This window comes from Podarcis vaucheri (genome assembly GCF_965113315.1).
Source record: "Podarcis vaucheri genome assembly, chromosome: 18".
Classification (NCBI taxonomy): Eukaryota; Metazoa; Chordata; class Lepidosauria; order Squamata; family Lacertidae; genus Podarcis; species Podarcis vaucheri.
The window spans coordinates 4,324,729-4,342,685 of record NC_138756.1 but is presented as its reverse complement, the minus strand read 5'-3'; the positions used below and the strand labels follow the sequence as shown (position 1 = coordinate 4,342,685).

At 42.8% G+C, this 17,957-nt stretch overlaps 3 protein-coding genes across 4 annotated transcripts in view; 2 read left to right on the top strand and 1 right to left on the bottom strand.

The window, feature by feature from the left end:
• The window catches only part of LOC309523001 (uncharacterized protein), a 51,247-nt gene that overhangs the window by 10,097 nt on the left and 23,193 nt on the right, over window positions 1–17,957 (top strand). The window lies entirely within an intron of this gene.
• Window positions 716–9,396, bottom strand: LOC309522768 (vomeronasal type-2 receptor 26-like; the record flags this gene model as incomplete). Its single annotated transcript, XM_082206319.1, has 6 exons — window positions 716–2,214; window positions 2,805–2,931; window positions 4,008–4,235; window positions 6,167–6,976; window positions 7,268–7,559; window positions 9,128–9,396. The coding sequence occupies 6 exons, from the start codon at window positions 9,394–9,396 to the stop codon at window positions 1,316–1,318; spliced, it is 2,625 nt and encodes an 874-aa protein (XP_082062445.1). The 3' UTR covers window positions 716–1,315.
• The window catches only part of LOC309523051 (vomeronasal type-2 receptor 26-like), a 64,769-nt gene continuing 54,279 nt past the window's right edge, over window positions 7,468–17,957 (top strand). Inside the window, exons 1-3 of one of the 2 annotated variants that reach the window (XR_014215210.1) lie at window positions 7,468–7,815; window positions 12,435–12,662; window positions 14,628–14,772. The gene's annotated coding sequence lies outside the window, so the exon portion shown is untranslated. Of the gene's footprint in view, window positions 7,816–9,754; window positions 9,865–12,434; window positions 12,663–14,627; window positions 14,773–17,957 lie in introns of those variants that run through there. The other variant, XR_014215211.1, reaches the window with a different exon arrangement.

Genomic DNA, 17,957 nt, shown 5'->3' with positions numbered 1-17,957 from the left:
GCCCTCAGAGGCCGGAGAGGCTGGCAGGGGCAGGGCCCCCAGGTGGGCCCGGGAGAGAGAGGGGCCCCTGGGGGAATTGCACTCTGCACGCCCTCAGAGGCTTCGTAGTCTAAGCTCAGGGGGCTCACTGAGCCGGCATCTCTCAAGGGGGGGGTGAGGGGTTTCTTCCCATTGGTCAACATCCTTCTTAAATAGTGGTGCCCGGAATTGGACACAGTATTCCAGGTGGGGACTGACCAAGGCAGAATAGAGCTGAGTCTTGTAAGCCACTGGGATTAGGAGCAATAAAAGTAACAATAATCACAACAAGATTAGACTTCGTTAACAAATATTTATGCTGCTTAACTGTGTGTGCATTGCAATCCCTTATTCATTGTTGTGCGTAGTAATTTTAAGTGCATTCTTAATATTACGATCAATGTGCAGTACTTTTTAAATGCATAATTTCTTTAAATATAAACACAGAAATAAATGAAGCTCTAAATTCATCGGATGATGACCTGTGCCACAAACTGGGAACCAGGCAGAGGGGCTTCTCGGTGGTGGCGCCTGCCCTGTGGAACGCCCTCCCCACCTCCTTTCACAATGACTCGCCCAGATTGGCGTAGGCGGCCTGCCACTCCCGTGAGCCCCGGAGTTCCCTCTCCCCTCTAACCCTATCCCTAACCCTGGCCAGTGCAATAAAATTCATTGGATCCCAGTCGCGGGTTGGCTAAGGTCAGCTGCTACTCTTTGGAACAGGGAGCTGAGCTTACACAATACAGAAATTAAACCAACAGACTACGGAAGATGTCTTAAATGAATTTCTCAGTTTATTGATATACAAAGCTTAGGAGAACGAAATGGTGTGAAGTGAGCTTATGAATGATAGCGCATAAATGCGGGGAATGGAACATAGAAAACTGTATACATAGAACTGGCATAACCAAACAGTATTGCTGAATATTAGAATTGATATGGTTAATAGGTAGTCATGACAAAGGAAACAGACTCAAAAACCTAACTAATCTCTCCCTCCAGCCTATCTTGTTGTGAGATAAATATAAGTTCCCAAAACACAAAATTTTAAAAAGATAATAGTATACAAACTAAGGGCAGTAGACCAGGACTCACTGTAGTCCTTGGCAAAGCAAGGTAGCAAAACATTTCCTCCCATCTTCCTGTTCATGTCAACAGGACTTCCTAAAACCAGGGCTAAGAAGGAACACAATTTCTTTCAGAGGTGGAGAATAAGCAACATGGATGAGCAGGTGTGTTTCCTTTATGCACTTCTGGACATAGGGAACATGGACTATTTTAAGAATCAGGTGTCCCCTTAATTCCTTGTTGTCAGGTGCTCCTTTGTGTTCAGATCAGGCCTCAGCACAATAATGTAGCACTTCGGAAGGAAGATGCAGCCCAGAAGCCCAGCACTGGAGGCCAACATAGAGAAGATCTGCACGGCCACCATGTACTTGCCCTTGGTGCTCAGGTAGGTGGGCACAAAAGACACCCAAACACTGCAGAAGACCAGCATGCTGAAGGTGATCAGCTTGGCTTCGTTGAAGGAGCCGGGCAACTTCCTGGCTAGGAAAGCCACCGTGAAGCAGGTGGCAGCCAAGAAGCCCATGTAGCCGAGGGCAACGTAAAACATGGCCACAGACCCTTCGTTGCATTGCAGGATGATCTCTTCCACCTGGGAGCGCATGTCGGGCTCTGGGAATGGGGGAGAAGAGCCCAGCCAGATGGTGCAGATGAGAACTTGCCCCGCAGAACAGGAGATGGCAATGGAGTTGGCCAGACTCTTGCCCAGCCATCTCCTCACCCTGTTCCCGGGCTTTGTGGCCAGGAAGGCCAGCACCACCGTGATGGTCTTTGCCAAGACAGAAGAAACAGCAACTGAGAAGATGATGCTGAAGGCCGTTTGTCGGAGAAGGCAGGTCTCTTTCCTTGGGCGCCCGATGAAGAGGAAGGAGGACAGAAAGGAAAGCAGGAGCGAGACGAGCAGGATGTAGGAGAGGTTCCGGTTGTTGGCTTTGACAATGGGAGTTTCCTTGTATTTAATGAAGATTCCCAACACAATGCCTGCTGTTAAGGTCAAGAAGAGGGCAGTGGAAGCGAAAACAATTCCCAAATATTCTCCATAAGTCAGGAAGATGATAATCTTGGGGACACATTGATCTCTGTCCTTGTTTGAATGGTGATCTTCTGGGCATTTGGTGCAATGTTCTGCATCTGGGGAAGAGAAAAAGAGTGGCTGCAGCATCACTTACATCCCTAATGATCTGTGCTCTATTTACATGGTGATCTAGGATCAACTGAGAGGCAGTGACCACTCCACTTCTCTTAACTGCATTGTTTGGATCCTGCCTGTTCCTCTTTGTCTGAACCTTTAAAATGCAGACATTGCTTCCATTCAATGTTCATAGCAGTGAGATCAGAACGGTCCATAGATTATATTGTAATAATTTTCACATGAAGTATTTATTTTTATTGTGCTTTTGCTGTTAGTAATTTGCTGCTTTTCATCGTCTATCCATTATTTTTTATAAGTGTCAACATTATTTCCTTTCTGTGTGGCTTGGTCTAAAAAATCAAAAAGGAATGCTTTGCGGACATTCCTCTCACAGCTGCCCAGTTTGCACCCCAGATATTTCTTCCTTATGGTCATTCCTATCAACTCACTTCCTGGATGTAATAAAGGTGATTAATACTAAGGAAGTCAAGGAAGGATTCCCATTCCCCTATGTCTGCAGTGTGTGAGACTGAATTTCTGTCCTGTGTTTACTCTCTCCAGGAATTTCTTCCCCCTTGGAATCACCCACCTTCCCGAGTGGAGAAGGTCCCTTCTGCACACTGAGCACAAGCATAGCAGCAAATGGGCTTTCCTTCTAGGACCACCTTGGCATATCCAGGCTGGCATCTTTCTGTACACCTGGAACGAGGTACGGCCTAACCAGAAAGACAAGAAGGTGCAACAAAGAGGAACAGTTAGGAGTATTTGTGTGTATGTAACTCACTCAACGCGATCTCTATAGCATGGTGGTGATCCCTGACAACTGGTCTTGCCAGCTCAGGATGATGGGAGCTGTAGTCCAAAGACAGCTGGGGACCCAAGTTTGGGGAACCCTGATCTACCCCAAGATTTGCAGTTGTGCCCCCCAATGAATCATTCAGGAAATCATCACAGCTCTACATCAATCACATAGAGGTTGGGGAGGGGTCTGTCTGGCAGGGAATCCTGGGAGATCCCAGTTGCCGTTTCCAGCAGCCAAGATCCCCAGTTGCCTGCCATCTCCCCATTCCCTTAATGCGGTCAGTTCTCTTTAGCTGCAGAACATGATCTCTGGAATGAAGCCTTGACCCCTCATCAGGGTCCTTTCAACCCCCCGCTGACCATTGGGGTGACCAGAATATCTTGTGCTTTAAATTGAGTTCAGTACAGCTGAGGTTTGAGCCACAGAACTCTGTTTCCTCTTCTCCATTTACCTGTTTCCCTTCTTAAAAGAACTTCTAAGCAAATGACAATGGGTCTGACATGTGATTCCCCCAAATTTCAGGATTCGAATAATCTCTCACACGGTTCATTCTCGTGTTTGTGTGTGTCAGAGAGAGAGAGAGAAAGCGCTTTGCTGTTCAATGCCCAACTGAAAGGAGAGTTGGGGTTATGGTTTGTTTTTTTTTTGCCAAATTGCCTTAATTGATTTTCCAAATTTCACCACATCAACCACAAATTGAGACAAATTTAATACAAGTGAGCTTACTCACAAATTTAAAAAAATATACAATAAATCAGTAATTATCATTTGTAAAATAAATTACTTTTCATCCTTCTGCATGTGTGAAAGGTCAGTATCCTTTATTTGAGCATCCCAAATTCCCCTCCTATCTCAGCTGCTGTAGAAAGAAGGCGTGCTGGTTCCAGCTGTTCCTGGACAGTCACCCTGACATGCTCATTCTGCAGTGGTTGTTCAAGGAAGAGCACAATCAGGATCTCCTAGCCCCCCTCCCCCAATTATCCCCCCTACCTTCTTGAATTTCTTGTTCCACTCAATGGCTTCTGGGTTAATGGTGAACTTTATGCCAGCAGATGCTCCTCTCCTTATATTCCCAATTTCCACAAGGGCACGAGACTTATTGGGATAGATCGCCCAGTTCATAATATTGAAGTCCGCTGGCAGCTCCCAGTTCTCATCCAAGCACAGTCTGCCCCTGGAAGTATTCAGACACTGGATTTCTCTCAAGAAAGGGTGAAGCTGGAATGGCAGGGGAAAGCGCCAGCATTAAGAAACTGGGAAGCTACAACAGGCAATTAATCAAGCCAAAATGGGGAAAAAACCAGGGCCAGGGGGGCTATCAGCAAAGTACTATAAGAAATTGCAAGATTATTTGGCACAACCACTAAAATGTTTAAGATACTTAGATTACGCTGATTCTGAAAAAAGATACAAATCTATTATCAGTCAAAAATGATAGGCTGATTTCTCTATTAAATAATGACTATGAACTGTTTGCAGACCTATTGGCAAACGACATGAAAGTGCTATTAATGGATTTAATTCATCAGGACCAGGCTGGTTTTTTGCCAGGCCACCAGATGAAGGATAATATAAGGAATATAATTGATATAATAGAATATCTGGAGGTTAGAAATGATAAACAAGCAGTGTTGATTTTTATAGATGCAGAGAAGGCCTTTGACCATTTTTTCATGGACTTCTACGAAGAAGACTATAGAGATGATGAAATTCAGAGAGTCATGACAGTGGTACCTCAGGTTAAGAACTTAAATTGTTCTGGAGGTCCATTCTTAACCTGACACTGTTCTTAACCTGAGGTACCACTTTAGCTAATGGGGCCTTAGGCTGCCGCTGCGCGATTTCTGTTCTCATCCTGAAGCAAAGTTCTTAACCCCAGGTACTATTTCTGGGTTGCCAGAGTCTGTAAACTGAAGCGTCTGTAACCCGAGGTACCACTGTACTTAGAGGTAAAGGGACCCCTGACCATTAGGTCCAGTCGCGGCCAACTCTGGGGTTGGGGCGCTCATCTCGCTTTATTGGCCGAGGGAGCCGGCGTACAGCTTCCGGGTCATGTGGCCAGCAGGACTAAGCCACTTCTGGCGAACCAGAACAGCACATGGAAACGCCGTTTACCTTCCCACCGGAGCGGTACCTAATTATCTACTTGCACTTTGACGTCCTTTCGAACTGCTAGGTTGGAAGGGGCAGGGATCGAGCAACGGGAGCTCACCCAGTCGCAGGGATTTGAACCGCCGACCTTTGGTCGGCAAGTCTTAGGCTCTGTCGTTTAACCCACAGCGCCACCCGCGTCCCAACAGTAGGTTACAAAGCATATAAACTCAAGGCATTTGCAGATGACCATGTGGTAACTGTAGAAGACCCCATGGCTAGCCAACCAAGGTCTTGAACAGATTCTCAAGTTGGAGAAGTAGCAGGTTTTAAACTAAATAAATGTAGAACGAAAGTATTGGTGGAAAATGTGACAGAACTGATGATTGAGAAGAAAGTTTAATATTTAGGAGTATGGATAACAGCTACAAACATAAATATTTTTAAGAATAACTATACAGGAGCTTGGAAAGAAATGAAAAAAAACTTAAATAAAAAATATATAAAAATAGAGATATCTGGAGGGTGGCAGCACGACAACAGGACTTTTCTGTGGTGGCTCCTTGCTTGGGGGATGTTCTCCCAGAGAGGCTCCCTGGACACCTTTGTGACAAATCTTTAGGTGCCAGGCGAGAAAGTTATTCTGTAACCAGGATTTGGGTGGATAAAACCATCTCTGGGCATTTTAATGTGCTTTTGGTTTGCTTGTTTTCTTTCTTTCGTTTGCTTTTTCTATTCTCATTTTGTATTTTTATTCTGCAAACCACCCTCTGATCTTCAGATGAAAGTTGATATATAAACAGAATAATACTAATATTATCACTACAGACCCTCCAAAGGTCCAAATGGCCCCCAGTTGAGAGGTGCTGGAGCTGAGTTCCAGCTGGTTCCCCCTGAAGAAAGCCCTGGGTATAAATAGCAAAAGGATCGTTATGGGATGGGACATGTTGGAAGGTAAGCTACTATTAGTAATAGTAACTATGATATTTTACAGGTTTATCCCCAGTCAAGATCAGCATCTGTGTGGACTGTAGTTTGCAAAAGGGGGAAGGAAATACCTGCCACGGCTGTAGCCTTGCGTGTCCCCATTGCTCTCCTTCCTCCACCATCAGCCTCCTCTTGGATCTTGATGAAAGCGAAGCATGCAAGGCCTGAGCCACAGCCTGAACATTGATGTAAGTGCCATAGCTGTCATGAGACAGGACTATCTCATGCTCCCCTTGGGGCAATGGCTGCAGTTTCTCCTCCTCTCTGCATCTTATCCTGCCTTTCACGGACAACAGATGCTTTGAATATGAACACTGAAATGCTGGATTGAAATAATCCCCAAAATTGGTCTGCAATTTATTTTTGCCACCTTTGCTGCTCCTTATTCCAGTCTCAATTGCAAAGAACAGAGAACCATGGAGATGCTGGAATATATTTGGAGGGATGTCAAAGCCAATTCTGATTTCTAGCAAAGCTGTTGTGATCCAGACTTTCGCACCTATTTCCTTCTCATAGACATGGTTTATTGCCATGAGTATTATGATAACATGTGCATTGGTTATATAGGAAACAAATACCCCAACTTGTCTCCATAGGAAAAATGGTTCCCCAGGTGTTATAAATTCATCAAAATAACTTTCTGGTACTCTTTTTGATAAAGCAATGCAGATCCCTTTGCTGAGCATCAGAGGTTTCACAGCGCTCACAAATCTTTCTCCACTGTCACTGTCTGGAGTGCAGAGGCCAATCCATGTCCATCCAAAATGCAGGAGCAATTCAACAATCCCCTGGTACTGACTTTCCTCTTTGGGACTCATCCGGTAGACAAAAGGGAACAGGGTTGTACCTTCGAGAACCTGGGCAGTGAAGCCATAACTGATCTAGGAAGGAAAGCAAAAGATCAGCAATTTATTTTACTTTCAGCATAACAGATATTTAACTATCTGAAATGACTAATATCTAAATCTCTGCTGGCTGAGGCTGATGGGAGTTTTAGTCTGAAACATCTGGAGGTGACAAGTTGGTGAAGGCTCAGTTTTGAAAAAGGGATGTAGGATCCATAGCTCAGGATTTCCCCATTTTTAAAAATATCCCCACTTGACCTCTCCAGAAAGAAAATAGGATTTTACGCAGTTGAAATTCTCTGTCCCCCATGCTCTCCCACTACTTACCTGTGGGGTTTTGTAGATGCCTGACAAGTCTGAAATCACTTTTGAGATGACAGTACTGCCTCTTTCAAGAACAGCCAGCAGGTGATTCTGTTCTCCACAGTGATAACTGGGAATATTGCATCCACTGCCTGCAAGCAGCTCTAGCATGGCGTCTGAAGTCATCCTTGCATCGAAATAGTTCTCATAGATGTTGTAGCCCAGGGTGATGTTGGGTAAGAGCCTGAGATCCTGGTTGATCTCTTGGATGGTGAACAGGAAAGACAACATGTACCGGGAGAACCTAGTTGCCTCCCTGCAATAAATGAATCCTTTAAAAAGAGTGAAACTGATATTCATATGATTGGAAGGGAGGGAATATTATATGATTCACAAAGATTAGTATTTATTTATCCTTTTACATTAATATCAAACCTTTTCCTGTCTAGCATAGAACAAATATTTGGAGTCCTCTGCTCCATGACCGGAGCTTTGATGCAAACAGCACACAGAGCTGTTCAGCAGTGGAACAGACTCCCTCCGAAGGTGACCATGTGTCATGGATGCTTCAGGTGGGTCTCCTCTGGGTTCCTTCCATCTCTACAACTCTATGATTCTTTTCTACTGTGGTTCTATGAATAGGAAATGAAGGTGCCCCTCAAAATGTGTGATATACTGGGAAGTTGCTGCAAAGGCTGCTTTTCCTGCATTGGTCTTTGACTTCTTCCAAGGGGCTAGACTATAGGTAGATAAGAGACAATTTTATTGAAGGAGGGGAAGCACCAAATACCTCAGTCCCCTTTCAGATACAAATGAGGCCTGATGGCTTTCAGGTTTGAGTGTGTGGGAAATTATAATTTTGCCCATGTTTGGATCACTGACTCCACCAGTGAGGACACCCCCTGGTTATTTTATATAACCATTTTATTTGAAGCATATCGTTCCTGCTTTCACCCATAAAAATCCACCCATTTTCAAGAGTTTCTTAAAACGCTTCTATTTTTTTTTTTAAAAAAAAAGCAGTGACAGAAAGGAAAAAGTGCTGAGATTGGAGGAGGAAACCTTTAATGTAGCCCATAGTGGGCTGTAGGTCTCCTGTGGTATTGTGTCAAGAGAACTGTGCTAAGGTTGTTCACAAATGATCCAAATAGAATAAACATAAAATAATTTTGGCAGCTTGGAAATTGCTAGAGTTTCATGCCTCCCTCTGGGATAGGAAACAGGTACCTATGGATTCCACGTGAAGAAATCTCAAACATCTCACTACTTAGAAATGAGGCCAGTTGTGTATGTGAAAAAAGGAATAATTCCTCTTCATATTTTAGAGACCTGACTCCACGAACAAGGAAGTCTCCTGATTCATATTATTTTATTCATCATTCCAATTAAAGTACATCTTTCCTGCTCTTCAGCCACCAAAAGTCATCTAGAGGATCTTAAATTCCATTTGTAAAACTGTAACATTCCTTAACGACAGTTTCTGAATTGTCCAAATGGAATAATATTGAATGAAACCTTTGAGCCTTGGAAATTGCCTGAGTTTCATGGCATCCTGCAGGTGGGAAAATTCAGTGCATCCTTTTGAACCCTGACCAGATTCACTAACATTCTTGCATTCTTCTAAAAGCAACACAGAATCAAAGGTAGGAAAGTGTTTTCCTAAGGAAGACCCAGAGACCATGGAAATAGGAGAGGGTTGGGTGGAATCTTATACTAGACCCCCCCCCAGCTCCCATCACCCCCAACCAGCAAGCCCAATGGTTAAGGGCGGGGTAGTACAGCAACATCAGCCCTTGGCTCCCCAGCCCTGAGAAAGGAGCTATTTCCTTGATAAATAGGAACCACTAGAAGGACTGGAGGACCATGAAACTGTGAAGTACATACACTTCATTCCTGGCGAAGGGTGTCTGAGAAAAGACGTATGGAGTTTCCTTATAAAAGCTTTTTGGAGAGATGATCCCACTGATGAGAAAGTGTCCAGGCCAGTAGTAATTGCGAGCATCCGTTTGATCCCTGACCAGATTCAAGGGGCATTTCGCCTTGTGGTTCCTGCAGACTCCAAAGGGCATCATGAGCAGCAAAAGCAGAAACAGAAGGAGCAGGGATCTCATTCTGGCTCTGCCTCCTCCTCCTCTTACCTGCCAAGGAGGCATAGCAGAAGAACCCAAAGACTCTTGCAAGGCCAGACTGCCTGGGCTTTCCCAATCTGGGTGGTTTTCAACTCTACCTTCAGAGCTAGGAAGCACAAGGCAGGCACACCCCTCTTTTGCCAGCTCTGCAGCTTGACTCAGTCTGTCTGCATCACAGGAAATATTATCTGCACTTTTTCTTTCCCAGACACAGCACAATTAATATTGTCATGCTACTTTCTGAGGCTGATGTAATCTCCAGAAATATCTCCTGAGCTTTCAGAAGATGAGATGACTATAATTTTGATTATTCCAAGTGGAATAAGTTTCACCACAATAACTTTCTGAAGTCTTGAATGACTCAAGTAGCAGGTGCAGAGCTGGAGAAAAACATGTTGGACAGAAGTCAAGGGGTGTGTTTGGGAGAGTTGGAAGTTTGGCCTGAACTTTACTCACAAAGACCAAAGAAGGAGCTGGATCTGACCATGGCAGGTATTTCCTTCCCCTTTTTGAAAACTGCAATCCATGCAGATGCTGATTTCGACTGTGGAGAGACCTGTAAAATATCATTGTTAGTCTTAGTAAGAGTAGCCTACTCCCCAACATTTCTCCGATGAAAATAGGAACATCCCTTTCCATAATAATCATTTTACTATTTATACCGCGGGCTTTTTTTCCTGGGGGAACTCTGTCCAATGCAGGAATCTCAACTAAAGCATCCATTAGAGATGGCCATCCAACCTCTGCTTAAAAACCTCCACGGAAGGAGAGTCCATGGTGGGATCCAGCTGCAGGACTCTTACAACATGATTTAAGAAAGCTCTATGTACTTTAACCTTCTCATACCACCAACATGCATGCCAACCATATCTATTGTCATGACCTTCTAAAACATCAGGGTTTTTTAAAATAACATCCCTTCCCTTAGCCAGCATAAACAGGATGCCTCATAATATAGTCTTAAATCTGGTAGGGAGAATCTGCTTTTGTCTTTAGAATCTATCAACAAATTATATTTTATTCTTGGCTTCTTCCCCTGCCAGATAAATTTTGTAATATCTTTCTGCCATTCTTTGAAGTGTCCTGGATTGCTGATCAAGGGTATTGTTTGAAATAGCATTCTTGACAATACATTCATTTTAGTTAATGATACCCTTCCCAATTGCGCTAAATTCATTCTTCCACACACTTCTAAGTTTTTCTTTATTTCTCTCCTAGCTCTTCTATAGTTATCCTTAAAAATATTTATATTCTTAGCTGTTTTTACTTTTATTTAGTTTAAAGCCTGCTACTTCTCCAAACTTTAGAATCTGTTCCAAGACCCTGCTAGCCACAGGGTCTTCTACAGTTACCACAAGGTTATACCAGATGGGCGGTGTATAAATGCCTTAAGGTTATATGCTTTGTAACCTGTTTTTCCTTTTATTTCTTCATCTGATCTTATACTTCTGGCCAGGGTCTCTAAAACTAAAATCAACAATAATGGTGACAGGGGACATCCCTGTCTTGTCCCTTTCATTATTTTGCATTTTTCTGTTATTACATTATTTACTATCAGAATAAATTGTGTTAATTCCTCTGTGGAATTAATGTGGTTTGCCAATATGTCTGCAAACCGTTTATAGCCATTATTTAATAGAGAGATGGGCCTAAATCTTTTGACTGATAATAGATACGTATTTTGTTTCAGAATCCCTATAATGTAAGCATCTTTCCAAGCATCTGGCACTTTCCCTATATTTAATATTTCGTTCATTACATCTTTTAGTGGTTGTGCCAGATAATCTTGTAGTTTCTTTAGTACTTTGCTGATAGCCCATTTGGTCCTGGAGTTTTTCCCATTTTGAATAATTGCCTGTTGTAGCTCCATCATGGTGCCAGATGCATTTAATGAATTGAGTTTCTCTTTTACAATTTTTGGGAGGTTATTCTGCTTTAAATATTCTTCAATATTATTTATGTTCTCTTTACTGACTTGATACAGTTCTTAATAATACCTTACATATTGCTTTCTTATATCTTTTGGGTTATTTTTCCTTCTATATTTAGTTTTTTTATTAAGTTCATGGTCTGCTTCTTCTTTAGCTGCCATGCCAGCAGTTTGCCTGGCTGGTTGGCAAATTCAAAAAAATTCTGCCATAACATTTTAATCTTCCATTCAGTTTCTTGATTTAACAGCATCAAATATTTTCATTTTCAATCAGCTCTTCCAGCAGGTCTGGGGTTTTTTTGTTCTCTCATCTACTTTTAGAAAGCATTTTCTTGAATGAAAAAGCCCACATTACTGCCTTACTTGAGTCCCAGACAACCTTCAGATCCATTCCTTGATTTAAGTTGAACTCAAAATAATCTTTCAAAGCTTTTTCAGCTTTAAGTAAAATTGTTTGGTTAGCAAGAAGTCCATCGTTTCATCTCCACCTGAATGATGTGTTTTTTCATCTTTTAATTCAAGTAGTAATTGGTTATGATCTGAAAGTGTCCTTGGTCATAACTCTACTTTTTGTTGTTGTTCTTAATGATAATTCACTGGATATCCATATTGAGTCACTTCGTCCAACAGATGGCTTTGGTTCTGAAAAAAAGGTGAATTCTCTATCTGCCACCCTCCAGATCTTTCATAGAGGTGCCACTCCAAAAAGGGCCTCAGGTGAGGATTGCAGGGTCTGTGAAGGCCTTCTCTGCAATGACCCCTGTGTAGTGGGATAAACTTCACTAGAGCTAAAGGGGACTCCTGCGGAAATTGTGCTCTCTCTGCTAGTTTCAATGTGATTGTTCGCAAGCACATTCATGAACACTGACTTTTAGGACATTTTGAGTATCTATGGCTTTTGTGGATTTTAAGAATGTATTAACTTGTCTTTTGTATTAAACTTAATCTGTAAAGCTCCTTGTTATTTTATATGCACTCTATATAAATGCTTTAATATATTACAAAAAAAGCCTGAATAGGAATTCTAGTCTACATGAGATACACGCAGGCCCCAAATCATAAGAGGACAAAGTGAGTAGGACATCTTAGCTTCATGGTTTCTTAATGCTGGTGCTTTTCCCTGCCATTCCAGCTTCACCCTTTCTTATGAGAAATCCGGTGTCTGAATACTTCCAGGGGCAGGCTGTGCTTGGATGAGAACTGGGAGCTACCAGCGGACTTCGATATTGGGAACTGGGTGATGTCTCCCAATAAGTCTCATGTCCTTGTGAAAATTGGGGATATAAGGAGAGGGGCATCTGCTGGCATAAAGTTCACCATTAACCCAGAAGCCACTGAGTGGCCCAAGAAATTCAACAAGGTAGGGGAAATCACAGAGGGAGAAGGCGAGGAGATCCTTATTATGTTTTTCCTTAAACAACCTCTGAAAAATGACCATATCAGGTTGACCAATGGTGTCTTGACCATCAATAACAGCTGCAACCACCACTCCTTCTTTCCACAGCAGCTGAGATAGGAGGGGAATTTGGGGTGCTCAAAGAAAGGATAGAGCCCAGAGGTGCTCAGAGAAGACACCATCTATTTCCGAGGCAGACTGAGATTTTTAAAATTCTGGACAGAATCTTTGATTGAATGGACTATGCAATTAAGAAGAAAAGGGGAAACGCCTAGTAAAAATGAACTATTGGGCTTTCATTCATGCAGAAGGATGGAAAGTAATTTATTTTAGAAATTTACACCACAAAGAACTCGTAACCAGCCTACTTTCAGCAGCCAGAAACACCATAACCAGACACTGGAGAGACCTGTCAGGAGTAAGCATGGACCAATGGTACCAAATAGTATGGGAAACAGCCCTACTAGAAAAATTAACTAATAAACTGAAACTGACACGGGGACAAACAGAAGAAGACGCCTTCACCCCGGTATGGCTCCCCTTTATCACATACACAGCCCAACAGGGCAATGACAATAATCCACCAACAGCATACAAATCAATGTGGCTAACCTGATCCAAAACACCCACCCACCTCACTCACACACGAAAACAAAGATCACCACAGCCAACCACAAATGAACAACCACACCCTAGGCCAACCCAACCTCTCTCACCACCAAAGGAACACAAGTGAACAACACAAGCAAGGCTGACACCAAACTCTACATACATTAAACATAATAGAAACACCGCCAGCCGACCCCACCCCCATCCATCTTCCCTCTCTCCACCCCCTTTCTTTTTTCATTTTTTTCTTCTCCCCCTAATGCCTCAACAAATGAAACGGATTTGTAAAAATGTTACATGGAAAAAAAAATACGAGGCATTACACTTACTTCTGTAAAACAAGAAAATCCTTAATAAAATGTTTTTTTAAAAAAAAACACAAAAAACCCAGTAAGATGCAAAAAAAGAAAAAAAGAAAAAGAAATTATAATTACTGATTTATTGTGGATTTTTTTTAAATTTGTGGAGTAAGCTCACTTGTAGATGTTGCAAATGGTAAAATAATGTATGTGCAGGAATTGACAAGTTGACAGCTGATTGTTAAGGATGATAAGCTTTTTTAAAAAAACAACAACAACAACAACCCTATTGTAATATAAGGTTAACGGAAAGGAACGGCATGTGAATTAGAAATAACTAGGAAAATAAATCAGTGGTAAGAAGAAACCTTGCATGCCTCTTAACGATTACGATTACGATATCTTTATTGTCATTGTCCCTTGCGGAACAATGAAATTGAAAAACTACATAAAACTACATAAAACTACCACAAAACTAAATAAAACTACATAAAAACTGCATAAAACTATTACAAAACTACATAAAACATTCAAAAAACCCTAAAAACTCTAAAACCCCATTTTAAAATACACTATACTACAGAGACCCCTTATGCTGCGTTTAGAGCCAGAATTGCATTAGCGTAGAAACTGTTTCTCGGACGGCTAGTCCTGGCCTTTATAACCCTATACCTTCTTCCAGAAGGCAGAAGCTGAAAGAGATCATTTCCGGGCTGCGTACTGTCATGTGCTATCTCTGCCGCGTACTGTCATGTGCTATCTCTGCCGCTTCCCATCTAAGGTGGGAAGAGTGCACCCAATAATTCTCTCTGCAGTCTTTACGACCCTGGATAGCATTGTTTTTTCCCTGGCTGTGCAGCTCCCAAACCACACACACAGACCATAAGTTAGTACGCTCTCCACAGTGCAATGGTAAAATGCCATCAACAGGTCCTTTGAGAGATTGTTTTTCCGGAGGATTCTCAGAAAATATAACATCTGCTGTGCTCTCTTCACCAGGTCTTTGCTGTTCTCTCCCCAGGTTAGGTCGTCTCTCAACTCCATTCCCAGAAATCGAAACACCGAGACCTGTTCCACGCACTTCCCCTCAATAATAAGTGGCTGAATATTCAATTTACGTTTCCTAAAGTCCACAATGATCTCTTTTGTTTTCTTTAAGTTAAGGAGTAAGTTGTTTTTCCTGCACCACTCCACCAACTGCTCGACATCCTTCCTATAGGCCGCCTCTCCCTCTCCAGCAGTAATTAAACCAACCACCGTTGTATCATCTGCGAACTTAATGATCTTATTACTGGGGTATTTGGGGGCACAGTCAGCTGTATAGAGGGTATATAAAAGCGGGCTCAACACGCACCCCTGTGGCATCCCCGTATTTGTGATGAGATCTGCAGAGACGTGGGAACCCAACCTGACCCTTTGGGAACGAAATAAAAAAAATCCTTCCAGTAGCACCTTAAAGACCAACTAAGTTAGTTCTTGGTATGAGCTTTCGTGTGCATGCACACTTCTTCAGATACACGCGATACAGTGTATCTGAAGAAGTGTGCATGCACACGAAAGCTCATACCAAGAACTAACTTAGTTGGTCTTTAAGGTGCTACTGGAAGGAATTTTTTTTATTTTGACTATGGCAGACCAACACGGCTACCTATCTGTAACTGGAACCTTTGGGAACGGTTTGATAGAAAGTCTAATATCCACCTGCACAAACATGGTGGAAGTCCCAGGTCTAATAATTTGGGCACCAATCTATGCGGAAGAATAGTATTAAATGCAGAACTAAAGTCTACAAATAACAGTCTCGCATAGTTCCCTTGCTTCTCCAAATGAGTCAGGACAGCATGTAAAGCCATTGCCACAGCTGTGGATCTCTTTGCCTTGTACGCAAACTGGTAAGGGTCAAGTCCCACTGGCAGACAAGATAAGATGCGCTTCCTCACCAGTTTTTTTGAAACATTTCATTATAATGGGTGTCAGCGCCACAGGGCGAAAATCATTCAGACTGTCTATCTTCGATGTTTTTGGCAGGGGTATAATGGTAGTGGATTTCAGACAGGGTGGAACAGTGGCTTGGGCCAGAGACTGGTTAAAAATCTTCATAAGGATTCCTGCCAGTTGGTCCGAACAATCTCTTAGCACCCTGCCAGCCACCCCATCTGGGCCCATAGCCTTCCTCGTGTTTACCTCCTTTAATATTCGCCTCACTTCTCCCTCTTCCCCCCTGGCACCATTTCCTGTAGGTAGTGACGCCAATAGCTCTGGCATCCCTGTTGGAGTCACTGTTGGTGTCACCTCAAATCGGGCAAAGAAGGTATTCAGCTCTCCCACCAAGGAAGCCGTACTCTCTACCACTGATGAATTCCTTGATTTATAACCAGTCAGATGTTGGACTCCCTGCCACATTTGTCTAGGATCACGATTTCACAGGTGGTCCTCAATTTTTCCTCTGTACTCCGCTTTTGCTTTCCTGATACCCCTCTTCAAGTTCGCTCTTTCTATGCCATACAATACCCGGTCCCCCCAGTTCTAAAAGCAGAATTTCTGGCCTTCAATAATCTCCTAACCTCTCCTGTCATCCCTCATAACAGAGGGAAGGGAACCAATTCGTATTAAATTGGTCTTCATTTGTGGTTGAGAGATTATTCGAATTCTGAAATTTGGGGAAATCACATTTCAGATTCCATTGCCTGGATCTGACACCTTGTGCACTGATGTTGAGTGGATCACCAGATGAAGAGTGAGCCAGCAACAATTTCAGCATTGGAGGGAAGAAATGAGACCATGCCAAATAGTTGGATTCCCTGCCTGCCAAACCTTTTCAGAGGAGGCATCTTATACTCAGTCAGGAAGGAAGAGCGAGAGGCCTCCTCCTCCTCCAACTCAGGTTCCTCCCATTGAGGCCCCCATTTATGGAGCAAAACCAAGATCAGATGGGAAGTGAAAATATTAGCTAAGATTGCATCCTACTTAGACTTTCATCTCTCCGGACTAGTGGAAAGCTTCCTAAACACTTATTCTTATAGCAATTCTACCTGTAGCAATCCAATGAAGGCTCCTATATAAATTTAATAATTTATAATAATAATAATTTTGAATAAATATCATTTTTAAAAAAATATAAATTTAATAATTAAAGGTCCCGAGAAAGCTGAGTGGGTTATTTATGTATGCAACCACAGCAGCTATAACTTTATATGCACAGAAGTGGAGAGAGGGAGGATTGGCTTATAAAACCGGGGAATATGCTGAAATGGTGAAATTACCTGTTGTCCCTATTTTCAAAAAGGGGAAGGACCCAAATAATTACCGCCCAGTCAGTCTGACATCAATAGCAGGGAAGATTCTGGAGCAGATCATTAAGCAAACAGTCTGTGAGCACCTAGAAAGGAATGCTGTGATCACCAATAGTCAGCATGGATTTCTGAAAAACAAGTCATGTCAGACTAACCTGATCTCGTTTTTTGACAGAATTACAAGCCTGGTAGATGAAGGGAACGCAGTGGATGTAGCCTACCTTGATTTCAGCAAGGCATTTGACAAGGTGCCCCATGATATTCTTGTAAAGAAGCTGGTAAAATGTGGTCTTGACTCTGCTACCACTCAGTGGATTTGTAACTGGCTGACTGACCGAACCCAAAGGGTGCTCATCAATGGTTCCTCTTCATCCTGGAGAAGAGTGACTAGTGGGGTGCCACAGGGTTCTGTCTTGAGCCCGGTCTTATTCAACATCTTTATCAACGACTTGGATGATGGACTCAAGGGCATCCTGATCAAATTTGCAGATGACACCAAACTGGGAGGGGTGGCTAACACCCCAGAGGACAGGATCACACTTCAAAACGACCTTGACAGATTAGAGAACTGGGCAAAAATAAACAAGATGAATTTTAAGAGGGAGAAATGTAAAGTATTGCACTTGGGGAAAAAAAATGAGAGGCACAAATACAAGATGGGTGACACCTGGCTTGAGAGCACAAACTTGACATGTGCCAACAGTGTGACGCGGCAGCTAAAAAAGCCAATGCAATTCTGGGCTGCATCAATAGGAGTATAGCATCTAGATCAAGGGAAGTAATAGTGCCACTGTATTCTGCTCTGGTCAGACCTCACCTGGAGTACTGTGTCCAGTTCTGGGCACCACAGTTCAAGAAGGACACTGACAAACTGGAACGTGTCCAGAGGAGGGCAACCAAAATGGTCAAAGGCCTGGAAACGATGCCTTCCGAGGAACGGCTAAGGGAGCTGGGCATGTTTAGCCTGGAGAAGAGGAGGTTAAGGGGTGATATGATAGCCATGTTCAAATATATAAAAAGGATGTCACATAGAGGAGGGAGAAAGGTTGTTTTCTGCT